This window comes from Muntiacus reevesi, chromosome 9, assembly GCF_963930625.1.
Source record: "Muntiacus reevesi chromosome 9, mMunRee1.1, whole genome shotgun sequence".
NCBI lineage: Eukaryota > Metazoa > Chordata > Mammalia > Artiodactyla > Cervidae > Muntiacus > Muntiacus reevesi.
Window position 1 is genome coordinate 15,627,292 of NC_089257.1, and position 27,840 is coordinate 15,655,131.

Sequence of the window (27,840 nt, forward strand, 5' to 3'; positions counted from 1 at the left end):
TGACTGAACAACAACAATACAGGCTTAATAAACACATAAATCTCTTTCCTGACAGTATAAAGGAGACACAAAATGCATACAAACCTTGTAAGTTGAGATTGAGGAAAAATTCCTCCTATGAAAAGAAATTTAAAATTCTTTAATAACCTACAGAGAGATCAGAGACCATTACTTAACTCCTTGAGATTTTAGTCCAGTTTCTACTACGATTTTCTCAAGAACTCTTCCTATTACATGGGCTTCCCTGGTGGCTCAGATGGTAAAGAATCCACCTGCAATGCAGGAGTCCCCGGTTTGATCCCTTGGTTTGGGAAGATCCCCTGGAGGAGGGCATGGCAATCAATTCCAGTATTCTTGCCTGAGAATCCCATGGACAGAGGAGCCTGGTGGGCTACAATCCATGGGGTCGCAGAGTGGGACATGACTGAAGCAACTTGGCATGCATGCACATCCATCTTCTATCATTGTCTAGGATTCCTCGTTGTACCGAAGAGAAGGAAGTCAGTGAAAGGGTGAGGTGAAGCAATGCAGTCTCTCAGAATTCTTTTCTGTGTCTTTGAGTTGCCATTTGAAAAACGCTAACTGCTCGAGTTAATAAGCAGTTAATGGAATAAGCCACTAAGATAGTGGGGACTATATATTTACCTTGATGCTTTGACTGTTTCCTGCCGCAATTTTTTTCACCCCTGATGGAGGCATTAAGATTGTGATAGTAAGAACAGGTCACCTCCTTTGTTTCTGGAACATTATCTGTGTTGCCACACACAAAAAGAGGCCCGGCCCACACCTAACCGAGGTAGAGTGTTCCTAGTTGGTCCTTCGTTAGCCTCTTGCTTTGAGAGCCCTGTGGGATGGAAGGAGCGCCCAGAGTCCTGCAGACCTCTGAGCACAGGCATGTGCGGCCCCTTTAAGCCGTCAGTGTGCCGGGCGGGGGCAAGGGCCGGGGTAGGGCGGGCACTCTGACAGTGCGCTCTGGGCCCCGCCCCCGAGGAGGCGGTTCCCAGCGGCCCTCGGCACCAATGCTGCCACCGCCCCCGCCCGCCCGGTATTCCTGCTGATTCCGCCTCGAACCGTAGGGCTGCGATCTCTCCCTGCCCGGGAGCGTAAGTGTCAAACTGCGTGCGAGGGTCAAGCATCCCGCGCCCATGCCAGAAGTCCTGGTGGACTGTACAGGGGACTTTCCTGGCCTATCAGAGGCTAAGGCAGCGAAAGAGCGTAAACAATGCCGGCTGCAGTGAGCTAAAGCCTGGGGCATCTGCTCTACTTCTGGGTGGTGACAGCGGCCCTAGGGTGCTGGTTTGGATATGCAGTGGTTGAGCTGTGCTCACAGCCTAGCTTTGCCCCCGTCTGGTTCCTGCTTGAATTGAAGAGAGGATTGCTTTTGCCTAGTATAATCCCGCTGAGCTAGATGGGTGGATCTGGAATCTAGGGTCCTGGGCCTTGGGTCCTTAGCCTGGGATTTGGAGACTTGGCTAACTCTGAGATGAGTAAGCATTAGATTTTCAGCTGTCTTGGTACAACTGAGCAGTAACTCTCAAAGTTGACCTAATTCACAGCCCGGTGTAGCTTTCTGTCTCACCAGAGGCCTGTGTTGCTATCGAATCCCCCACTTTTGGAGACACTTAACAGTGATCATCTTTTGAGGAGAGTCCAGTTAACCTTTCCCACTGATATGAATAGCAAAATGTGAAAGAGTCCACTCTTTTGCCCCTCTCTGAAGGAATTGGTGGGAGGCCACCATCCCAGGACTAGTACAGCAAGCCCACTCAAGTTTGTGGAGATAACCTACTAGAGGAGCAGTTCCCATTTCTGCCCCCATATGCAAAATACTCCAATAAGAGGTTAACACTTGTCCTTGTTAATGAGAATTACCTGGAGGCAGTGCATTTTTTTTAAGTTAGAGGGAAAGTTTTGTCGTTTTTGTTACTGGCTACTTAAGTGATGAGATTTTGTCTGTCTTGGCCAGGTAATACATTTTAAAATTGTCTATGACAGTTACATAATTGTTATACTTCTTTAATCCAGTTGTCCTTCTTAGACATACTTTGAGTAAAGATTTCTGGGCATGTATGTGTATTTTGTCTTATAATTTCCTTTTTTTTTTTTTTTTTTAGCAAGTTCACATCATTCTTTATTATAATCGTTCAGAGGAGTTTCTTTCTGGGTGGGGAGAATTTTTCCTCAGACTTCCCTCAGACTTATTCTATGCTTCTGCAGTAGCGTTTCCTTAGACAGAAGTCAGGAGTCCAGGAATGGGAATCAGATCCAGATCTCTTGTATCGTGATAGTGAAGAACTTTTGTAGGTCAAGAGTTTGGGAGCTAGCCATAAGATAGTTTCACTGCCATACCTTCTTCCCAAGTCAAAAGCTAAAACAGTATGTTTAGTAGCTGTATAAATGTTCTTATTAACTGTCATAGTACAGGAATTTAAAGTAAAAGGACACTATATGGACCCTTGAGTGACGGGGAAGAATGGTGGACTGAGGAATAGGAGATACAGGTTCTACCCCCAGGTCTGACCTTACTGTTGTTACTGATGGCTTTCTCAGTGCCTTGCTTTTAGCTGGTTCATGAAAGAGGAAATGCATAGACTGCTGAGGTCTGTATGCTAATGATAGTACATAATGCACATTTAATATTTAATTGGACACTAAACTGAAATCAGTTCTAAGTTCAGAGTTTATTCTAAGTTGTGGCCTTATGTGTGACTTTGGAAACATTTCCTAATCTCTGGTCTAAAAATAAATAATTACATATAAACATTCTTCAGCAATAGTGTGAACTATATGGTATTTGAGCTCTTTAGAAGTCATTTTTAGATACAACAGTGGTATTAAAATTATAATATTTCTGTGGAACAGATTTAGTTTGCCTCTGTTTTAGACTAGGGTAAAAACAATGCGGAGTAATTTGAAGTTTCTTAGTATTTGTAGTATGAACTAGCTTGAATGAACCATAATGATAATGAACTTGAAATTTCTGAGTATTTGTAGTATGGACTAACTTGAATGAACCATAGCAAACATCATATATAGGTCAAATTAATTTTATTAATGCTTCTCTTTGTTGGCAGTGTTATGCACTCTTAAAACATCAAGCTTTGCTATGTAATGAAGACTTGGTTTCCTGTTTATAAAATCCAGAGCCCTCTGTTGATTCCTGGTGCCACATTTCCACCCACTTGAATTTCAAATCTAAAACCAAACTCATCGTATTCTTAACCTCTCCTCCACTCCCCCTAAACAAACAACTCTCAGAACTTTCTTCTGACATTTTTCTGTCATTAGCACCACTATTCTCTGAGTCATGTAGACTGGAGCCTCCTACTAGATTTTTCTTCCTACTCCCACATCCTTAGTTGCTAAGGCTTGCTGATTGTTTCTTTAATGTAACTCCCTTCTTTAATGTAGTCTCCTCTGCTCATCCTTTCCATTCCTAGGAGTTCTGGCTTCTATTTAGCTTTGTCCTCGAGTACTGCAATAATTTCTTATCAGGACTCTACTTTCTCTCCCTTCCAATTCATTCTACATAGATTTAGCATTCTAAAGTGGATAGGATCATGTCATTGCCCTGCTTCAGATCATCAGCATCCTCTGCTGTTTAGCTTAATACTCAAGAATATACAAGATCTGACCTCAGTCTATCTTTCTGGTCTATGTTAAGTGGAGCCATTTAGCGTTCCCTAAACATGCTTAGTGCTTTTCTACTTCCAAGACTTTGTGTTTCTCACTTCAGTATCTCTTCTCCACTCCTGGTTTTGTTTTTGTTTGTTTTTTGTTAATCTACCTATAATTTATTACTGAGCTCAGATGTCATCCTTTCTATAAGATTTTTCATTGACCATCCCTTACTCACTGGCAGTGATCCTATCTTTGATCTCCCTAACCCTTATTTGTCTCTTGCTTAGGGCACTTTCCACATATACCACATTTTGTATTATGGTTGTTTGGGATTGTGTTTTTTGGTTTTTTTTTTTTACTTTTTATTTTATATTGGAGTATAGCCAATTAACAGTGTTGTGCTAGTTTCAAGTGGATATGGTTCTTTGTTTAGGTATCTACTTTTACTCCTGTAAACTCGTTGAACCATCATGGTTTGCCCAATGGGAAATTCATTGAGTGAATACTTAAGGTAAAATTGGAGTATTAGATCCTATTATTAGAAAGGATTCTAACCATTATAGCCAGCCCATGCAGGTGTAAAATGATTGGCAGCTTTTACATATCATTCTTATTTCCCAAGGACTTCTTTTTAAGTAAATTTTGTTGTTAGTTGTTGTTGTTGTTGTTATTGTTTCAACAGTTTTAGTAAGATATATAATTTATATACCATTCCCCCATTTTTAAAGTGTACAATTCAGTGACTTTCAGTATATTCATAAATTTGTGCAACCATCACCGCAGTCAATTTTAGAACATTTTTCATTACCCCAAAAAGAAACCCCACCCTCCTTCACACTTTTTAATATTCCCAAACACTCTAGTCGTGGGCAACCACTCATCCAATTTCTGTCTCTGTAGATTTGCCTGTTCTGAACATTTCATATAAATCTACCATCTTAAGCATTTTTAAATGTACAATTCAGTGGCATTAAATGCATTTGTAATGTGTATCCTCCACCATCCATTTCCATAATTCTTCTCCTTGTAGAACTAAAACTTTATACCCGTTAAACAGCAACTCCTTATTCCCCTCTCCTTACATCTGTTGGCAACAACTATTCTAGCTTCTATTTCTATGAGTTTGGCTACTCTAAGAAGAGCAAAGACACTACTTTGCCAACGAAGATCCATGTAGTCAAAGCTGTGGTTTTCCCAGTAGTCATGTATGGGTGTGAGAGTTGGACCACAAAGAAGGCTAAGTGCTGAGGAATTAATGCTTTTGAACTGTGGTGTTGGAGAAAACTCTTGAGAGTCCCTTGGACTGCCAGGAGATCCAACCAGTCCATCCTAAAGGAAATCAACCCTGAATATTCATTGAAAGGACTGATTCTGAAGCTGAAGCTCCAAGACTTGGGCCACTTGATGTGGAGAGCCGACTCACTGAAAAGACCCTGATGCTGGGAAAGATTGAGGGCAAGAGGAGAAGGGGGTGACAGGATAAGATGTTTGGATGGCATCACTGACTCAATGGACATGAGTTTGAGCAAGCTCCTGGAGATGGTGAAGGACAGGGAAGCCTGGTGTGCTGCAGTCCATGGGGTCACTGAGCAACTGAACAACAACAATAAGCACTTCACATAAGTGGAATCACAGCATTTGTCTTTGTGGCTGGCTTATTTCGGTTAACAGTATATTCAGGCGTCACCCAGGTTATAAGCTTGTGTCAGAATTTCTTTCCTTTTTAAAGCTGAGTGATACTCTGTTGTGTGTACGTACCACATTTTGCTTGGCCGTTCATCCATTGATGGGCACGTGGGTTGCTTCCGTGTTCTAACTGTTGTGAATAATGCTGCTGTGAACACGGGTGTACAGAGATCTCTTTGTACTTGCTAAGTCCCTTCAGTTGTGTCCAACTCTTTGCAACCCCATGGACTGTAGTCCTCCAGGCTCCTCTGTCTGTGGGATTCCAGACAAAGATGCTGGAGTGGGTTGCCATTTCCTTCTTCAGGGAATCTTCCCGACCCAGGGATCCACCTCACATCTCTTATGTCTCCTGCATTGTCAGGCAGGTTCTTTACCACTCATGCCACCTGGGAAACCCAAACCCTGCTTTCAGTATACCTAGAAATGGAATTGCTGAATCATATGACCATATTATTTATTTTTGGAGGAACCACCATACCGTTTTCCACAGTAGCTGTACCATCTTACATTCTCACCAACGGTGTTAAAGGGCTCCAGTTTCTCCATATCCTTGCCATCGTTTGCTGTTTTCTGGATTTTTGACAGTAGCTGTCCTAATAGGTATGAAGTGGTCTCTCATAGTTTTGATTTGCATTCCCCTGATATTTAGTAGTATTGAGCTGCTTTTCATACACTTATTAGCCATTTGTCTGTCTTCTTTGGATAGGTGTCTAATCAAGTTCTTTCCCCACTTTTTAATCACATTGTTTGCCTGTTTTTGAATTTTAGGAATTCTTTATAGTACCTCATTTTTATCATTGAATCATATTCTATTCTATGGATTTACCACATTTTATTTATCTATTCAGCAGTGGGTGGAGATTTGGGTGGTTTCCACTCTTAGCTATTATGAATGTTTATTTGGTTTTAGTTTGCTGTGTGTTTTGAAAATAGCACTACATTTCTCAGAAGAGATTATTCAGGCCTTTAGATTGTATGACTTTTCGTGAAATTATTGGTTTATTTTATACATATTTCATTTTATGAACTCTGAGGGTCCTCTGCATTACTTCCTGAATATGTTCTGAATGTTCCTAAGGCCTGTCTGATAATGGTTAGTTAAAATGTGCAGATAGAGGCATAGTTTAACTTTATGTAAACAAGTGGCCACTTTAATGACCTTTTTCCTGCTGCTGCTGCTAAGTCACTTCAGTTGTCTCCGACTCTGTGCGACCCTATAGACGGAAGCCCACCAGGCTCCCCTGTCCCTGGGATTCTCCAGGCAAGAACACTGGAGTGGGTTGCCATTTCCTTCTCCGACCTTTTTCCTACCCTCCCACAAATATTCTATAATTGTAGTTATAAATTTAAAACTAGTATGAACTGTAGATTATAGTCTGCTACTCTTTTGGTTTTTTTTTTTATCAATTTCAAGGAAAGATCTTCTTTTTCAACTGGTAGAGTCAATACTCAGTGGAATAAGTATTGTGAATAACCCCAAATTATAATTAAAACTGAGTTATTTCTTATGCAAAGACAAGTGAACAGTATCTGAGACCCAGCTAGGTACTTAGCTTGATTATTTGGCAGCTGCTGATCAGGGATGATCAGCAACTAACTATTTTAAATTTCTCTAAATTACCTTAAGTCCTTTGGAGGCAAGTGAACTTGTCTTTCACATATACTCTTATTTGCTGTTTATATTTTTATTGAGTTAGATAATCACCAAAATAACATATTTATACTATATGAATAGATATAGGGTGAATAGATTTCACTATAGATCATATAGAAACCATATGTAGGTAAGTCATGGAAAATTCACCAAGCTAAGAATCAAGAAATCTCCTCTAGACCATTCTCCTCCACCTAAGTGACCTTTGGCGGGACACTGAACCTCTTTTCCCCCCATGTATAGAAAGAGGATAAAGATGCTTTATTTATTTATTTGAGCCTCATGAAAAGAGAGATTAACTAGACAAAAAGGTTTTGCTCAAGAGAATCTTATGGTTGAGTAAGAAAGAGTTACCTAACTAAGAATAATATTAAAAAAAGAAAGAAAAGAAACCTGAGAAAAGAGGATAGTGATGCTTTATTTATTTGAACCTTGTGAGGATAGAGATTAATAAGACAAAAGGCTTTTTTGCTCAAGAGGATCTTACAGTTTAGTAAGAAAGAGCCACATAACTAAAAAGAATATAAAAAAAGAAAGAAAATAAACCCAAATGAGATAGTGTGCTTGCATTTACATTATGAAATACATAGAAGATGAATGATTATAAAAATACCTGTTAAAGTGCCACTGAAGTATTGGATGGGTGTTAACTTATTTTAACAAGGGACTTTGAGATGATTGTAGGCAGTGCCCTAAAGTCTTTGATCATAGAATTTGAAAGGTTGTAGACTTAAGAGATTTTAACCTGTGTTAGGATTCAGGGACTCTGTACATTTATGTGGAAAAATAATTACATCTTACTTTCACTAACCTTTTAACTGAAATTTTGACATTTTCTTCAGTTAATATTAGATATTAGAAGTGATATTAGCAGTGATATTAGAAGAACATGCACCTCTGTCACCAATAGAAATCATCTGTAGTCATATAGCATATAAAAATATTTTTATTCATCATAACTTCAGAATTACAGTAGTTATTAAATATGCTGCTATGTTTTATTTAATGTATTAATGTAGAAACTCATATGCTCACATTTCAAAATACTTTTATATTAATACTGTATTTCAACATGACAGATTTAATATAATCATGTATCTTACACATTAAGCAATATTCTAAGTTGCTTATAGACTTGCTCTTTTAATGCTATGCAATTCCAAAATAAAGTCAACTATAATTTAGAGATGAGATAAATATTTTCAAATTTGAAATGCCAAATAATGATAGTAAATTGCTAGCATTTATTGAGCCAAGTACCTAGATGCCAAGTACCTAGTATAACAGCTTTTCATGTACTGACTCATTTAATCCACACAGTCCTCTGAGGTGTGTACTTTTATTCCCACTTCACACACAAGCTTGCTGAGGCAGTGTACATTTGGGTAAGTAACTTACCTAAGGTCTCAACCTTAAATTAGTGGTTTTGAAGATACAGAATTCCTTTTCTTTTTTTTTTAAATTTAGATTTGCAGGTAGAAATTGAAAGTAACAAAGTTTCCCTTAAGTAACAAAAACTCAAATTTGATAAGACTGTTTACTGCACTTTGGATTATTGTGGTTTTTTCTTTTTATTCCCCCAGCAGACATTAACTGATCATTTTGTGTATCCGGCACTATACATGATAGACTAAGGTCCTATAGATTCTGGTTGCTAAACTTGAAACATCTAAACTCTAACCTGGGGCTCTTCTCACTATGCACCCTCCCTCGGTACTATTCATCCACCCCTTGTGTGTGTTAGTTACTCAGTCGTGTCTGACTCTGCGATCCCTTGGACTGTAGCGCACCAGGCTCCTCTGTCCGTGGAATTCTCCAGGCCAGAATACTGGAGTGGGTAGCCATTCCCTTCTCCAGGGGATCTTCCCGACCCAGGGTTCTAACCCCCGTCTCCCAGGCAGATTCTTTACCATTTGAGCCACACAGGTAAAACTCCTAACTAAATTTTTATCTCCAGACCAGTTCTGTCTCTTGAGTACCAGGCTGGAATCTCCAACTGCTTTCCACATCTACCCTTGTCTAATGTACATCTCAGACACAGCTTGTCCAAAGCTTCATCTTTATCCTGATCTTAGACTCCTGTAGTCACTCAATAAAGATAGTCCTTGACATTCTTTATGTCTCTAAAATCCATTCTCTTTTCTCTACCTGCACTGCTACTGTTCTTAGTTCCAAGTTATCATCATCCTTCACTTAGATTACAGTTTTCTGATTTTCCTCCATTGTTACTGCCTTCCAGGACATTCTTTATATTGCTTTTATATTTACATTATATGATGTTTGAAAAATGCAGATTTGATACCTTACCAAATTTTTCTGTTTACAGTCCTTCAATCAGAGTCTCCTTCCTTTGGGCTAAAGTCCAGATTTCTTAACATCACTTACAAGACCTTTCAGGGCCTGATCTAGACTACCTCCCAGCCTTACTCTCTGTCCTCCCTTACTTTTCTTGTTGTATTTTATACATTAGCCTCACTCAACATTTTTCAGTTCTTTAGACCACCATAATAAAAGAAGTTAGAATAGCTGCTATGGCAGTTTCTAAACACTTATCTCTGTTTCTGTACTTATCTTGGAATGGTAAGGTTTTGTGTCAGCATAAGTCTTTCGACCACAATTTTAGTAGATTTAAACTATAGTATACCACATGGGTGAATTTTACAAATGAAACATTTAATGAAAAAGGCAAGTTATACAACAGTATAACATTTTCTAAGGCTCACAAGCAAGCACAGTTAATTTTGTTTAGGAGTATGTGACTGACCACAGCATGCTGCTGCTGCCGCTGCTAAGTCGCCTCAGTCGTGTCCGACTCTGTGCGACCCCATAGACGGCAGCCCACCAGGCTCCGCCGTCCCTGGGATTCTCCAGGCAAGAACACTGGAGTGGGCTGCCATTTCCTTCTCCAACGCGTGAAAGTGAAGTCACTCAGTCGTGTCCGACTCTTAGCGACATCGTGGACTGCAGCCCACTAGGCTCCTCTGTCCATGGAATTTTCCAGGCGAGAGTACTGGGGTGAGGTGCCATTGCCTTCTCCGGACCACAGCATAGAACCAAACAAACTTCTGGAAAGTGCTGCTTTGGGAAGAAGGATGGGGGTAGGAAAGAGTTGCACTGGTGCAATAATATTGGTAAAGTTCTAATTTTTAATTTGGATTGTAGGTCAGTATATCAATTTTATTGTAATGCCTCCTAAAACATATATTGTATATATTTTCTTAGATATGTAAAAAATTAAATTATAAAATTAATTTTAAAATTAATTATGGAGAAAAATTAGTGAAGTCCTTTTTTTTCTTAGCATATTAATCTGAGAAAAGATAAAAACAAAGCAAGAGTCTTCAGTTTCACACGTATACACAAAATACTATCCATTATTTCAGTGCCTGGGAAAATTTTGGTATGAACCAAGCCTTTGCTTTGAATGGAAAGCAACAAAATCATAAACCAGTAGTTTTTTTAAACTGAGGCTATGAAGTAGTAGAAGCCATTTCAGAAAACATAGCACAACGACAGCAATATTTTATATGGTGCAGTTGGATCTATATAAAAAGGTTGGATCACCTTTTTCTTCATGTTTCAAAAAAAACCAACAAGAAAAAAAAAAAGTATTGTGCTGAATTCACAGAATACCAACAATTGAATGTTGTTCACATTCTCTTGGTTGGAAAACGCTTTAAAAGCTCTCACTGACTGTTTCTCTTTGAAAATCAGTCAGATAGTAAAGATTGCTTTTGTAGCTCAAACTTGTGCCAAGATGATAACGTTAGAGGTTTTTAGCTCAGGTTGCTTGTTAGAATCACCTGGGAACTTAAATTTTTTTTATTGATGTGACATTCATGTAACATAAAATCAACCATTTTAAGTGAACAATTCAATGGCATTTTACACATTCACAATGTTGTACAACCACCATCTCTGTCTAGTCCCAAAACAGTAACATTTCCATCACATCACAGTAAAACTACTTATTCATTAAGCAGTTTCTTCCCATTCTTCCTCTCTCTGCAACTCCTGGCAACCACTTATCTGAATCTGTCTCTATGGGTTGATACATTCTGGATATTTCCTGTGTATGGAATCGTGTGACATCAGACCTTTCGTGTTTGGCTTCCTTCACTTAGCGTCGTGTTTGTGACATCCATCCATGTTGTAACGTGTATCAGTAAGTACTTCATTCTCATTGATAGCTGAGTAACAGTCCTTTGTATGTACGTGTCAGTTTGTTTATTCATCCACCAGTAGACATTTGGGTTAACTTTTGGCATGTTCATGTACTTGTTGGAGTAGCTACTATCAGCACTTTCAGTTCTCTTAGTTGCTGTGTGATATTATATCCAGTGAATATACCACTGTTCATTCTCTTTCTGATGAATTTTAATGTGTTTTCAACATTTGATGTTTATGGCCAACATCGCTGTAAATATCCTTATACAGGTCTTCTGGTGCAGTTGGCATCAGTTTCTAGCGTATGTCCCTAGGAATGGAGTTGCCAGATAGTAGAGAATGTGCATTTTCAAGTTAAATAACATCATACTGTTCTCCAAACTCTTGTATTTTCTCGCTATTGCTTTATTAGCCTTCTCATAGATTCTCTGACTCCTCCTCCAAAACACAGTGCTGTTGTTTCACAGAGTCTTGGGGATTTTGAAGAGATGTCTTAATGGAAGTTTCATTTACTCTAATAAACTTTAACAATTCAATCTCTAATATTTTTTCCTGGGATAGTTTCTGCATTTAAATGGGAGGCAACAAGTTGTAAAGGAAGAGGCATAGACTGAATCTTAGCGTGAGCTAATGCCTGCCAGTTTTGTTGTTTTTGGCAAATTATTGAGCCTAGTGTGTAAAGTGGGAAGAATATTTTTCTTTCATGTAGTTGTGGTTAGTGTAATGAATCCACAATTTTAAAAAGTACTTTTCACAGTGCCTGACTCATAGCAGACAGTATCAAGGCATATATTCATTAAATAAATGTTGATTGAAGACATATTTTATGTCAGATGTGACTTGAGGACAGAGAGATAAACAGGATCTCTTTTGTGTTATTTATAATATTGAAAATTTTGAGACAATTTAAATGTCCATCGTTAGAATTGGTAATTATGGTACGTTCATAAAATGCAATGCATTTAGACTTTAGCTCAAATGGTAAAGAATCTGCCTGCGAGGCAGGAGACCAGGGTTAGATTCCTGGGTTGGGAAGTTCCTCAGGAGAAGGGAATGGCAATCCACTCCAGTATTCTTGCCTGGAGATTTCCATGCACAGAGAAGCCTGGCGGACTACAATCCGTGGAGTCACGAAGAGTTGGACGTGTCTGAGTGACTAACACACACACACACACACACACATATAAAGTGCAATGCAACCTTTAAACATCATGTTCTCAAATGTGAGGAAGTGTTTGTGACCATGTAAGAAAAAAATTACAAGATGATTAGCCCTTTTTTGTATAATTTATACATTGCATGTACATTGAAAGAAATCTAGAAAGATTCAAGTGGATACATTTCAGTGTTCATCATGGTTACTAATTGGCGTGAAATTGTGTTTTAGTACTTTCCTTCTTTATATATTTTCTGTACTTTGGAGATTTTCTACAGCTATATTATCTAAATGAATAGCATAAAGTTGCTAAAGGGATGTTGACTACAAATCTCAGTAACTAAAAAATGATTTAATGTTTATGAAGAATTAGTTTATTGGGGGGATTTAATTTTTTGCTAGTTTATATTTTGTTGTTCTTGTTCTCTCAGTAAGTCGTGTCCGACTCTGCAGTCCCATGGACTATAACACTCCAGGCTCCTCTGTCCTCCAGTACCTCTTGGAGTTAGCTTAAATTCATGTCCGTTGAATTGTTGATGCTATCTAACCATCTCATCCTCTGCCACACCCTTCTCCTTTCCCAATCTTTCAGCCTTCAATCTTTCCCGGCATCAGGGCCTTTTCATTGAGTCAACTCTTCACATCAGTGGCTGAAGTATTGGAGCTTCAGCTTCAGTCCTTCAATGAATATTCAGGGTTGATTTCCTTTAGTTTATATAGGCATGTTTATTTACCAGGATTAAGTAGAGAGTTAGGTAGCATTGAGGTTTTTTTCATGTTGATTATTTGCTTTACTGAATTTTGAGTTAAAAGTATGACTTATCTTTGAAACTCTTTTCTTGCCTTTTTTAAAAGGCCGAGTAGTTTAGCTCTTCTGTTTTTTTCTAGCTTTGTCATAGATCTAAGAAGTTCTCATTTGGGAAAATACATATAAGCATCTTTTTTAAAAAATAGTATCTGTCCTTTCTAGATTTATTTAGATTTTTTATTAACTTTTTGTTTACTTTTTAAATGTTCTATTAGGGAATTAAATGGGCATTTGACCAAAGAATGAGATTCTTTTGTTGGTGTGTGCTTGATAAAAGAGAGACAGCTTGGTTGCTAGAGTTAATGGATTCCGATTTTTATCTGACCAGGAATTACTGTTAATTCTAAGGAGAAACTGGAAGCACAATGGGAGATGACAGTGAGTGGATGAAACTGCCGGTTGATCAGAAATGTGAACACAAGGTAAGGCTTTTCTGGAACTCAAATTTTACTGTCATTGGCTTGTTTTGTCAGCAGTTATACTGTATAGTATAGTATAAAGCTGCCTAATGATTACACAATACAGCCAGAAAAACAGCCTGCTTTGGAGATTGGACACTTTCAGCAGGAAACTGTCTCATGTTTGAATCGTTACCTCTTTAATGTCCTGTTACAAAGAAATAATGACTAATACTTGGATACAAAATGCGATACATTTATAGTGGCCAGTTTATGAATTCTAGAAAGCTTTGGAAGAGTATCATTAATATTAAACACAAAAAAAAGTTTATTAGCTAATCTTTTAAAAAAAAATCAACTATCTGGATTTCTTAAGCTTTGTTTTTGTTTGTAATATGGGATCCTTTGTTCAAATTACCTGGTATAAGATAGTCACCCCCTCTTAATAGTACATGATAATACCAGTAAATTTTGTTTTGTTTCAAAATACTTTTCTTTTAGCTGTGGAAAGCAAGGTTAAGTGGGTATGAAGAAGCCCTGAAGATCTTCCAGAAAATAAAAGATGAGAAGAGCCCAGAATGGTCCAAATTTTTAGGATTGATCAAAAAGTTTGTGACGGATTCCAATGCAGTGGTTCAGTTGAAAGGATTAGAAGCTGCACTTGTTTATGTTGAAAATGCCCATGTAGCAGGAAAGTAAGTACTTTCTTTCCAACTATTCTGGTAAAAACCCCTGTCTGGTGCTACATGGATTAATTATGTATTTTTATGGATCACTGTGCTCAGCACTTTTAGAGCATATTAGTTTCGTAACTTTCATAGCTCCTTGACCCTTGTTTTTCACTCAGTCTTTATCTCCTCTCAGAAGTCTAAAAGGTACGTGAGATCTTTAGAGAGGAGCAAATTAGAAATCAGATACTGAGTTTTTTCCTTAGGGTTTGATGAGCAAGTGATTCTCTCCTGCTGAGATTTTTATATGAGAATTACTCTAAGAGGAAAAATTTTTAGAAGAAACTGAGGTGGTTAGTAAAGGCATCAGAATTTCACTGAAAACATTTGAGCATTACTAAAATCTTTTTCTTACAATGGTTCCAGGCTGTGTCATCTTAAAGTCACATCTTTCTCCCTATGATCATTAGATGTTTTTATCTCTTAGGAGAGGATAAGGCTAACTAAACAACCTCTGTAACTCCCAGCTTATTGGTTGATAGATGTATCTAGTCACTCTAGTCTCCCATACCTCATAAACATGACTTTTCCAACACTAGTCTTTATGTCATTGAAAGGAGTCCTCCATACCGCAAAAAAAAATGGAGACCCTTGACCTAATTGCACAAGAAATACACATAGCCACCCCTCAGTGTCTCCAGGGGAATTGCTTCCAGGACAAAAGTCCATACCCCCATGCTTTAGGATGTAGCAAAATCTACACATGTTCAAATCCCTTACATGAAATGGCCTAATATTTGCATATGACATGTAACCTACATCCAACTTTCATCTCTAGGTTACTCCTAATACCTGATACAATGTAAATACTGTGTAAACAATTGTAACTACAATGTAAATGATGTGTAAGTAGTTGCTGGCTGTTTGGCTTTTGCTTTTTGGAACTTTCCAGAATTTTTTTTCTCCAAATATATTTTATCTGAATTCAGTTGAATCCACAGTTGAGGAATCCATGGATAAAGAAGACACCAATATGTACTTGACTCACCTCACAATTTATACCTAGAAAGACAGGCATTAACTTGACAGTTTTGTTAATTAGCATCACCACTTTCCCTTGCCATCAGTGAGACAGTTGCTTTTTTAATTTCATTTTTCTTCTGATACTAGAAACTTTTTGATAAATGCTGTGTGTGATCCCAGCCCACTCAGTTTCTCTAATTTCCAGTAGTACAGGTTTTATTTAAGTTAGAAGAGACTCAAAGCAATAAAGATACTGTAAAGTCTTGCCACTGAGTCAGGAGCAGCCTTTTGTTATTAAAGGTGCATATGCATTCCTTCTGTGAAGAAATTCTCTGTCTTAAAAAGTGTTTCGAATGACTTAAAATCTTTTCCAAAAAGCAAGAACTCTGTAATCTTATTTTTATAAAATGTATGTGTATCTATCTGTTAATCTATGCATATAGAAAAGTCTAGAAGGATGGATATCATAAAGTTTAAAGTAGTTTTCTCTGGGTAGTGAGATTTCAAGGGTTTTTTTGCTTGCTTGTTTAAATTTCTTCTCTGTGTAAATAGAAACTATTGTGACATGTCTTAAAATAATTTGCTTAAGTTTTTTTTTTTTAATGTTGTTGAACATAAATGTTGATATAGTCTCATTTATGTTATTTCTAAGCATTTATTTAAAAAAGAATTTGTTTCCCCCACTTTCCATGACCCTTTCCAGTTCTTTCCACTCAAGTGTGCTTTTATGTGTATGGTTGTTATTGTTTATAATCTATATATTACAGAACCACGGGAGAAGTTGTGTCAGGTGTTGTAAGTAAAGTATTCAACCAACCCAAAGCCAAAGCCAAGGAGCTAGGCATTGAGATTTGTCTGATGTACATAGAGATTGAGAAGGGAGAGGCTGTACAAGAGGAGCTGCTGAAAGGCCTGGACAATAAGAACCCCAAGATTGTTGTGGCCTGTATAGAGACACTGAGGAAAGCCTTAAGGTAAGACCTTTTCTTTTTGCCTCAGTTCTGTTGACAAGAGCCTCTCAATTGAGTTTGGCTACCTGGTTTAAACAGAAATGAAAACTATTGGGATTGACTTGGCAGGCCATCCTAACCAGAAAAGTGACCTGGAAAAACCAGAGCCATTCTTTAGGCTGATACTTTGTATTCAGTAATTTTAGCCTTTTTAAGTGTGTTGCATAGTTATTTTATCTGAATCTCTTTCTAAGGAAGATGAGTGGGGGATATTTTTGACCTGTTTCAAGATTATGAATTGACTTTTTCCTGGAAAAGCACTCCTCAGGGTATTTAACAGCTTTTTTTCTCCTATCCTCAAGCGTAAATGTATGTACTTTGAAATGCTGGCTAAAGACACAGTTGTTGGCTAAAGCAAACCTTCGTTTATGTGCTTTTTAAAATAAAATAGAAGGAAATGCTGTACGCTTTTAAACAGAGGCATAGCAACAGAAATAGAAAATAACTTTTATGTAATAAGTTATTTTCAACCCTAGAATTTCATGTTGTTTGACAGTGAAGTTTTTCATGAATGGGATCTCTTTCAGGAACAAGTGGCTGTAATTTTGTATGGAAATCTGAATTAGACAAACCACTAGTTCGTTCTTATCTGGCAGTCCTTCTCATCTGATATCCTGTCCCCAAAACCGCCACATGAGATACTTCAGAAAGCAGCTCTAGTGAAATCCTCAATGTGTGACCTATGGGTGTGAAGATCTTCCCAATTCAGTTCTCTTTTGATTTTGTATATGACCTATTTCTTGCAGAATATGCTTCCTTTGATATTTATCTTACATGAAAGTATCAAAATTCTTAAATTTATTAAGCTATCTTAAATTTATAAGTCTAAACTTTGTCTTTCACTTCGTTCATAGTGTTCTTTCATAAAATTTGGCTTTTACTTAGATTCTTTTGTGATAAAGTTTTCCTCATTCCTCGCCTATTATAGTGTAATAGATGTACTATCATTTTAGAAATTTAGTGAATTGACTGCATTGTCAAGATTGAGTGAAGTCACTCAGTTGTGTCCGACTCTTTGTGACCCCATGGACTGTAACCCACCAGGCTCCTCTGTCCATGGGATTTTCCAGGCAAGAATACTGGAGTGGGTTGCCATTTCCTTCTCCAAGGGATTGAACCCAGGTCTCCCGCACTGTAGGCAGACGCTTTACCGTCTGAGCCACCAGGGAAGTCAGATTGTGTTTGTCTTAATGATCTGTTCTATCCTTAGTAATGGGTTTCTTAATAAAAAAATATATATATCATAAACTATATTCTACCTTAAAATTAAAAGTTTCTAATCTGGGATTCTGTAAACTCTGGCTATTTCATTTTTAAGCTGACTGGGAGAGTAAAGGCAGAAAAAAAAACAAGTTAGGTATGCTGTCTTATGTTTTTCTAATAGATGTTGCTGTATATTCCCATCTCTGTATGGTTCTGTATTTTTTCTAAAGCATCTCAGAATCTATAGTAGAACTACTAGATAGCTCTCTGGGACTTTATGGAACCTTCGGGCCAAACTGTTCAGTCCTTGGTTCCAGAGCTTCTTCAAGCTGTCTACGTTAGCTTTGTGAAGTAGCTCAGTCGTGTCCGACTTTTTGCAACCCCGTGGACTGTAGCCTACCAGGCTCCTCCCTCCATGGGATTCTCCAGGCAAGAATACTGGAGTGGGTTGCCATTTCCTTCTCCAGGGTATCTTACCGACCCAGGGATCAAATCTGGGTCTCCCACATTGCGGGCAGACGCTTTAACCACCAAAAATGTTCTGTGGCCCCTAAAATGGGCTTCTCGAACACTTTTTTATCCCCCCTATAGTAATATGTGTAGTATTAAGATTATGTTTTGTGTTGTTATGGTGTCTGTTTTCCCCTTGGACCTGCTCCATCGGTTGTTGTTTTTTAAGTATCTTTCAGAAGTAGGCCAGGATAGCAAAACAGAAAAATCAAATGAAACAGTAATAATGCAAAGGAAGATTAAGAGATCCCAAATGAAGAAGTCAGAATGCAACTGTTTTTCTCATGGAAAAGTGAAGCAAAGAGAGATTTAAGTTGTCTGAAGTTGTAGTGTGATAGCCTCGAGTCAGGAATGAAAGACGCACTGCCAGGACTAGTGATCTGTCAAGCAGAGTGAATCCCCGTAATTACATAGAACAGTTAATAAAAGATTACTAAAAATAGATTTCACTTATTTAAATATTTGTAAATTGATTTTGTATTTTAAGCTTTTATATGTATATACATATATATATTTAAGATGTTACGTGAGTGTTGGTCTGTTTTAGATTTAAGTATTTGCTAGACTGATTACCTACAAAGTTTTTAAACGGTATCATTATTTTGGACTCTGGACATTAAATAATATTCTTGGAAGAATGGCGTTTAAATACAGATGTTGTTATAAGTCCCTTTTTTCTTCTTCCCTGAAAAAAACTTGACCTATATATGACCCTATTGTATATAGATATAAAACTGAGTTTGAGTGAGTTCAAGTTAATATTTTACCCAAGCATATTGCATGGTGACAGGTTTTTTTCCCCCCAATTTTTTATTCTAGTGAATTTGGTTCCAAAATCATCTTACTGAAGCCAATTATCAAAGTATTGCCAAAACTCTTTGAGTCTCGAGAGAAGGCTGTTCGAGATGAAGCCAAATTAATTGCTGTAGAGATTTATAGATGGATTCGAGATGCTCTGAGACCCCCTTTACAAAATATAAACTCCGTCCAGGTGAGGCACTAAGTATTTTGGTTGCCTTTATAGAAGGTTAATATGAAGATAGTTCCTTCCTGTCGTTATTGTTGATATTTCTGTCCTTACAAATAATTATTCTTCATTCTTTATTTTGAAATCAGTTTTTTCCAGACATACCTGTTTCTGCTGTTACTTTTGTCCACTTAAGTTAAATACTGTGTATTCTGTGATACCAGTATGTTAGTATCAAAACTGTAACAGTTTAAAAGATCCTTTTATAATACTGTAGGACTTAATATCCATTTGGACAGAATGGATTCTATTTATTTTTTATATTTCATTTGGTTTTAGAGATACTATTTGATGCAAATATATATAAATTCATGAAATAATAAGAGTGTCTTAAAGAGTAGATTTAATTTTTTTCTAACTGGTTAGTCACACATCTTCAGTATAGTCGATATAAGTTGGTTTGACTTTTACTACAAAATGTACACAGTTTAAATTTATCTTTTCTGATTTGCCTTATTAAAGCCACATAAATAAGAAATTAGGTTCTGCTCTATTAGTAAATATAAGTACATTCTCTAATAGCAGAGATATAGATATGTTTTTAAAATATTTTATGATATTTGCAGTTGAAAGAACTAGAAGAAGAGTGGGTCAAACTGCCAACAGGTGCTCCTAAACCAACTAGGTTTTTGCGTTCCCAGCAAGAACTAGAAGCTAAATTGGAACAGCAGCAGTCTGCCGGCGGAGATGCTGAGGGAGGTAAGACACTTACCAACACTGGTTTCTATAAAAAATTAGCAAGACTGGCCCTGTAACAGGAACTTGTGTTCACGAGGTAAATTTTATAGGACCGTCATTTCATAAAATACAAGTTGTTTGTAAGATTAATAATTCTGGTCCCTCCTGTGGCAATATTGCATCAGGAGTGTGAAAGGACAACTGACAACTGTTTGATAAGTAAAACCATTTCATCCATTTTTAAGGTTTATTTTGTTTTCCTCCTGGAAGGTGGTGACGATGGTGATGAGGTACCACAGATAGATGCTTATGAGCTTTTGGAAGCAGTAGAAATTCTTTCCAAGCTTCCCAAAGACTTTTATGACAAAATTGTAAGTAATGGTAAACTTCTTTCATTTATTTCATGTTTAACAGTTACTTGAATATAGTTGGAGAATGCTCTGCTGAGCCCTCTTCCTGGTGCACCCTCTTCCACCATATCGTTCCTGTTAGAATGAGTCAGTGGTTTCTTCTTTGTTCCCATACTAGTTTGAATAAGTGCCTACGTTAGTCCTTTTTTTCACATCTTGCCAGAAACCCAAACATTATTCTTGACTTTTAAATTTTACTCTTTTTCTGTCTGGGTTTACCTTTAAATATATCTCAAATTCATCCTCTTTTCTCCATCCCCAGGGTTTCTTCTCTACCCAAGCATTACTGCTTTTATTTATTTATTTATTTTTTTGCTTCTCCACGGTTTCTTGACCTTGGCACTGTTGACCTTTTCTGACCAGATATTTGTTTGGGGGATTGTCTGTGCACTGTAGGATGTTTAGCAGCATCTCTGACCTTTATCAATCAAATATTAATACCACCATTCTTCAAGTCATGACAATCACAAATGTCTCCAGACTTTGCCAAGTATACCCCAAGAGTCAAAATTATCCCCAATTGAGAAAGTCTTGTCCCAACCATTACCATCAGCTCTTGTCATATATGCTGCAGTATCTTCCACAAGACTCCCTGTCTGCTCTTGCCTCCTTCCCACTATATTTCATAGTATAATTAGAGGTGTCATTTTCATTCTGATAATGGAAATCTTCCTATATTATTGCCTCATTAAAATCTTTCAATGGCTTCCATGGGTTTTAAGATGATGTTTGAAATCATACTATAGTCATTGAGGCAATCTATGGTACCTTTGAGGCCTCCATGTACCTTCCAGCCACATCTCTAATTGCTGTCACTTCCCATGCTCCAGTCATACTGAATTTCTCCTGATATCAAATGCACCAAACTTTTTTTCCACCCTAAACTCTGGGCCTTGACATACACTGTTCTTTCTGCCTATAACACTCTTCCCCCCCCCTCCCCATTTACCCCATAATAGCTCTTCATCATCCAGATCCCACCTTAAGCATCACTTTTGGGAGGAGGTCTTACCTGATAACCCAAACTGAGTTAAATCCTTTGCTATCCCAAGGCAGCTTATACTTCTCCATTCCCAGTGGTCATGACCTGATAGTTACTTATTGAAGATCTACCTCTACTGTCAGCTCCTTGAGTATTCTGTTATCTTCTGATTAATACATACATATTTGATCAATTGAAGTGAATTATAATTTCCTCCAAGGTGACACATTTGTCATCTTTGTATTCCTAGTTCTTTCCAACAGTGAATATTCAAATTCAAATTCTAGTGAAGCATTTTCTGCTTTATGACCACAAAGCAAACAAACAAACAAAAAAATGCTATACATACAATTTGGAAAACTGACATCCAGAATTAGAACAATATTGGTTGTTGGTTATATGTTAGTTCTTGTCTGGTGTTTCTAATGTTATCAGTATAGAAATTCCTCTCTCCTGTGGATGTGCTACTGTGAGATATGCTAGAAATGCTTTCTATTAGTGTTTTCCGTTTAACACTTGCTTAAAATTTACCTGGAAAATGAGAAGAACAATCTATGGTATTTCATCCTGCTTACTTATTGTAGAACATTAGGATTATGGAATATTACAAGAGTACTTTTTACATATGAACAAAATTTTATACACATGAACTTAACATTCTGCTTGGCTACATAGTTTTGTAATGTTGATTTCTAACTAGCTTTCAAAAGTTTCTAAAAAACAAAAAAATAGATATCTTTGAATTAGTAGCATGCAAGAAATAGACTTTTGTTTTGCTTTCTTATTTTCTGTTCTCCAAGTGACTCACATTGTGTCTTATAGGAGGCAAAAAAATGGCAGGAAAGAAAAGAAGCCCTGGAAGCTGTGGAAGTACTAGTGAAAAACCCCAAACTGGAAGCAGGCGATTATGCAGATTTAGTCAAAGCTTTGAAGAAGGTAAATATGAAGAGTTTTAGCATTGGTATACCATCAGCAGCCCAGGTCATTGGTTTTCTTTATCAGTCATCTTTTTTATCACAGTTAACACCACTATTTAGGGAACACTGTTGATTGTTTTTTAATTATATGCATACATGTTTTTTTAAGGGTTATTTAAAGTGATCGGTCTTAGGTTAGTTTAGAGGGATTGGTTTTTAATCTTTGTTAATTATCACTTTGACTAAATATGTTATTTGATAGCATACACAAACATTAAGAAATAGAGAATCTTGCTAATCTAGAGCCAAATATTCTAGTTTTATAATTCTACAGAATGAGCTTTTTAAATTGGGTCTATTTAATGGAACAAATATTAAATATGTAGAGTATTTTTCATTAGGTAGTAAGTGATACCTCCCTATTAGCATGTAAAGTGAAGCGTAGGACCTGGGGATATGTGGTCAGTTATAAAGCAGGTAAGTACTAAATAAGAAAGAAATATTTTAGAAAATACTCTTTGGTATTACTTAGTTCCAAGCAAATTGAATGCTGGGGTGGATATTTTTGTATGTAGTGGCTTATCATAAAATCTGTAAGTCAGGTCAGACACTTGTGGATGTTGTTTTAATAGAGCTTAAGAGCAGACTCTGAAGGCATCTTCCTTTTATTTTTTTTTGAAGACGTCTTCTTGAATATAGCAAGGATAAAATGTTTTATTTGCTTCTTCAGCTTGAAAGTACAGAGGATCACTATGGGGGGCGGTGAGGGAGGTTACTCTTTAATTATATGTATATGTAAGTAGAGTAATTCTCATTATTCGTGGTAGTTATGTTCTGTAATGTCACCACAAACACTGAATTAGCAAATGCTGAACCATTGCTCCAAAAGAAGATACAGGGTTAAGGTCCTGCAGCCCTATGGTCACATTTTCATCAACTGATCAGTGCATGACCTTGCTTTATTCTGTTTGAAGATGTCTTATTCACTATGTTATTGATCCTTAACTTTGAACTCACAGCCAACAGCAGTATACTTGTGGGTCATTTTAAACAGTGGAAGCATCAGCCAAAAGCACAAAAATGCAGGAAAAAACCCATGGCAGTAAACTAGACTATGAAAAAGACACTTGTTTACAGTGTGAGAGCTAAAAGACAAAGGCAGAGTATTGCATTGTTCATCTCAGCTGGGAATGTGCATATCAGGCAATTCAGATTTTTCCCAGCTCTGTGCTTATCTGTGAGGAACCAGGAAAGTGCCTCAATTATTGATTTGGGGCTTATCAGTTAATTTTAATGGGTAGATGAATTGGCAAATGTGAAATTCATGAATCATGAGGCTGGATTGTATTTTCTCACAGTTAGTCTTCCTTTGCTTTTCTCCAAGTAGGTTTTGGAGACAGGGATATAATTTGTCAAAATCATTGTTCCTCTGTCATCTATCTTGAAGAGCCAAAGACCAAGGCAAGACTACAGTCATCTCTCAATATCCCCAGGTTGGGGGAAGAGGAGGGCAGAGTGTTGGTTCCAGGAGCTCCCACCTACACTAAAATCTGCTCAAGTTCCTTGTATAAAAAGGCATAGTACAGTGAATACTGTTGGCCTCAGGAATCTGCAGTTACAAAGGACTGACTGTCATTAAAAGGGAATTGCCCTAGGGAAAAGATTCACCAACCTGGAGCCTAGGAGGAAAGAGGAAGGGTAGAAGGCAGTAAGAGGCATTCTAGTGTCCTTGAAGAGCTTCAGATTCTCTAAGTTCTAGCATATAATTTTTTTAATCAGGAATCTTATGGAAACATGATATATTCCACTGAATTCTCAATGCCTCAAATAAAAGCTTCTATTTTTCCTTATGTAATGATCAGGAATGTTAATTGGAATCAGGAATGTTAATAATTGATGTTCTCTACGTGCATTTTCTTAGGATATTAGCTTTTCAGATGGTTAACTGTTCTAAGATTTCCATTGGCTTTGTGACTGAATTTAAACTCTCACTGTATTCTATACAGAGAAGGTCATGGATTTTTATATTTGGGTAGACATAAACAGTGGATCTGTGTGAGATCTTATGGTAGCAGGAGGCACTTCTTTCCTTCTTCACATGGTGGAGTCAGTGCAGTCAATCAGAGGCTACAGACCAGTAAAAAGAAACTTAATTTTGTGGCTAAAATATTTAAAACCATGAAAAATTAATGTCAATATAAATTAACATGAAACATGACATTTTTATTTTTGTATTTTCTATTTTAATTACTTGTAGACAAAAATAAACCTCATATCCATATTGTTTTTGTTTTATTATATAGTTGATTTATAGTGTTGTGTTAATCCCTATTGTACAGTGAAGTGATTCAGTTATACATATGTATATATATTCTTTTTAGTATTTTTTCCATTATAGTTTATCCCAAGAAGTTGAATATAGTTCCCTGTTCAGTACAGTAGCACCGTGTTTGCTGTCTTCTGTATGCTAGCTTGCATCTGCTAGTCCGGCTCAGTCCTCCCTCCCTGCGCCCCGCGTCCAGCCCCAGGCCTGTGTTATGTTGACCTAATTGGCCTTTGCGGGCCCATCCCTCCTCCCTCCATACTCTCTTCTCTCTGTCGTCTTTATCAAGTAATCTTACTAGCTTCCCAGTTTTTTCCCTTAATACAGGTAGTAAAAAGCTACTCATTTTGAAATTCCTCACAATGCTCCTGAAATGATTTCTTTTTTAAATTAAAAAAAAATTGTTATTTGTTTTTGGCTGAATTGGATCCCCATTGCTGCACAGGGCTCCCTTTAGTCAGGGTGGCAGGGGCCACGCTTCGTTGTGGTGTGCAGACCTCTGGTGGCCACGGCCCTGTTTGTATTGTCTGTCAGCAGTGTTTTTGTTTTGATTACTGTTTAGTGGCTCACATTACTAGTTAAAGATAAGTAGTAATTGATTATTACTTAAAATTAATTAAGTAGCAGTGACAGCAATTTTAATTATAGAGTAGTTCCCATTATTTAGATTAAATTAACATTGTGAGATAAAACTTTTCTTTCCCTGATCTCAAACAGAATTACTGACTTTTTCTTCAACTCTGAAATGGCGTCCCTTCATGTACACTATTTTTCTTAAAAATAAGCACTTTTTCATTTTCCCCATTCCTGTTTCCCAGTTAAGAAACACTTATTTAGTCAAACTGGGATGTGTGAGAATGAGTGTTAATGGGCAAATATTGTACTGGGTGCCTGGTTCATCACTTACCAATAAATGCACTCAGTCTTCTGCTATATCCTGAACTATAACAGGTTGACAAGATCCTCTTCACAACTTTGCATTAGGGTCATCAGTGTCTAAGATTCAATTTCCACTGGTTACTGCTCTTATGGTAATGTTTGTCTCTTAAGAACTGGATTGAATGATGTCGTTTAACTAGGCCAGTATAACAAAAGCACCTTTGAACTGTATTAGAGTACTGATGTCCAACTCCCATCCCAAATTCATTGAAGTAGGATCTCTTGGAATGGGGTCTAGCGTGTTTTTGATGACCTTTCCTAGAATATATGTTTAGATGCTAAATACAAAATCTAGCATGTAAATAATACCTGAGAGATGTTTTAATAAGGAAAAATAATCCAGACACAAATGCCAATAATATGTTCAATACAAAAATGGATAGAATTTTAATACCTAGACTTTTAGTAATTATCGATTTAACAAAACATTTATTAAGACCCTGATCTCATCTTCTCATAAGGAAAGTAAATTTGCCGTGAGTTTAGAAGGAGAATGTGCTTTAGTAAAGATAGCAAAAACTTTGGGGTCAAAGCAGATCTAGGTTTGAATCACAGCACTACCATTTGCTAACTCTGTGACCTTGAACATGTTACTCTCTATTTAATTTTTGAAATCCACAAAATTGAGATAATAATAGTACTAGTTTTATAGAGCAAAAATTGAAAAAAGATTATAAAGCACCTATAAAATTATAGGATCTAATTTGGTTTTAATAAATGTTGATCTTTTAATTCTTACTCCTCAGTAGGGAATGTATATATATAGGACTGTCTTGCTCTGCATAATGCTGTGCATTAAGGGTTCTTTAATTCAGGGAATCTGGAATGAAATGTTCTGCTTGTGAAATACCAGATCTTAGGGATAAAATCCAAAATAGAATGAAAGTATTTCTTCTACCTGGGGAAAGTGTGAAAAAGGAAAGATTTTGGGGCACTTAAAAGTAAAGCATCTTTTTAGCATCAGCCGGCTTGAACAGTAAACCACAGTAAAATCTGCAGGAAGGAACTGAGACATAGTAGTCACTGTCTTGCTAAGTTGACACAAATGGAGCTACTGCCTGTGAGTTTTGCTAAGTTCTGGACTTTGCAGGGTACGCTCTAGGAGGGTGGTAGTATTAACACTGCTGGAGGACACTCTGGTGAGAGACTGAATGCAAATCAGACGGTCATTAGCAACTAAAAGGCAGCTGCAAGGCCGTGAGGAACGATTGCAGAGGTATTTGCAGTTTAGAATCCTCGTCAACTTCCTTTTTTTTTGTTTTTAACATTCTTTTCCATTATGGTTTATCACAGGACACTGAATATCGTTCCCTGCTATACAGTAGGACCTTGCTGTTATCATCCTACATATAATAGTTTACATCTCATCAGCTTGTGAGAGTACCGACAGCACTTTGTACTGGTGCTTCTTGGGTGTCAGTGTTAGAGCTGCTGCTCTGTGGTGTCTGTCAGAGATGCTGCCTTTTGACTTTCCCTGCCCCAAAGCAAAGTCAAGAGGCCTCCACCTTTCCTGCCACTATGCGAGTCACCTGCGCAGTTGGGCAGTGCTGACAGCCCAGACTACCACCAGTGGAGAGTCAGAGATTTGATGTGGTTGTATGTATGTTTTGTTGGTAGAGCTTTAAGGTAGAAGACTAAACATAAGGAAGAGAAGCTCCCAAATTTTATATTGTCAAAGAATATTTCCTCTTGTACAGAACAAAGTTGGCTATCCATTACATAATAGCTTTCAGAGTTCCTTTAAGAGTAAATTTTTACTCTTTGGGACTGTGACTCTCTTGTTTTCCTTTTTTTCCACCCTTTGTAGGTTGTTGGAAAGGACACCAATGTCATGTTGGTAGCTTTGGCAGCAAAATGTCTTACTGGCCTGGCTGTTGGGCTAAGAAAGAAATTTGGACAATACGCAGGACATGTAAGTAACACTTCTTTTTTGATACAGATTAACAGTGTTATCAAGAATGGATGGCTAATTTGCTTTATGTTTTAAAACAGCTTTTGGCATAAATTTTATTAGTACTAAGCATAGCTCATTAAAACATTTATTTTACAATAAAGATATCAGTTGTAACTAAATTTACAACTGAAAATCAGGCACTTGACCTAAAGTACTTAATTGAGTTGATTTGCTTATTCATTTACTTACTAATATCCTGTTTTGCTCTTAAAATACGATGTACAGTATAACAGATTGAAATATGACTTGTGGTACCCAGAACAGAGTTAAAATGAGAATAGGAAAGGCAGTATAAAACCAGAAATGAGATTAATGTATAAAATGTATAGTGTTTTTCTATTTTAAAAAATAATAGTTTACTTGAGATGGGCTTCCCTGATGGCTCAGCTGGTAAAGAATCTTCCTGCAATTCGGAGACCTGGGTTCGATCCCTGGGTTGGGAAGATCCCCTGAAGAAGAGAAAGGCTACCCACTCTGGTATTCTGGCATGGAGAATTCCATGGACTGTATAGTCCATGGGGTCGCAAAGAGTCGGACTCAACTGAGCGACTTTCATTTTCACATACTTGGGATATTTTATGTAGGTTACACTGTTGGTAATATATCAGTTTATTATAAGAAACTCTTGACTAGAGACATTTGTTGAATATAAATTTGGAAGCAATCAAGTTTGGGAACAGTTTTAACAAATGCAGTGTTTTCTTTA

The 27,840-nt window shown here is 37.2% G+C and overlaps 1 protein-coding gene across 8 annotated transcripts in view; it reads left to right on the plus strand.

Moving 5' to 3' along the window:
- CKAP5 (cytoskeleton associated protein 5) overlaps window positions 1-27,840 on the plus strand; it is a 94,845-nt gene that overhangs the window by 20,465 nt on the left and 46,540 nt on the right. For 6 of the 8 annotated variants that reach the window (XM_065945418.1, XM_065945423.1, XM_065945424.1 and 3 more), the window contains 8 exons: window positions 13,421-13,514; window positions 13,992-14,185; window positions 15,949-16,155; window positions 18,724-18,895; window positions 19,498-19,630; window positions 19,880-19,980; window positions 21,824-21,937; window positions 26,988-27,092. In XM_065945418.1, the coding sequence (XP_065801490.1) occupies window positions 13,458-13,514; window positions 13,992-14,185; window positions 15,949-16,155; window positions 18,724-18,895; window positions 19,498-19,630; window positions 19,880-19,980; window positions 21,824-21,937; window positions 26,988-27,092 (1,083 nt within the window). In that variant the 5' untranslated portion in view covers window positions 13,421-13,457. Of the gene's footprint in view, window positions 1-1,083; window positions 1,104-13,420; window positions 13,515-13,991; window positions 14,186-15,948; window positions 16,156-18,723; window positions 18,896-19,497; window positions 19,631-19,879; window positions 19,985-21,823; window positions 21,938-26,987; window positions 27,093-27,840 lie in introns of those variants that run through there. The other 2 variants (XM_065945422.1, XM_065945426.1) reach the window with 2 other exon arrangements.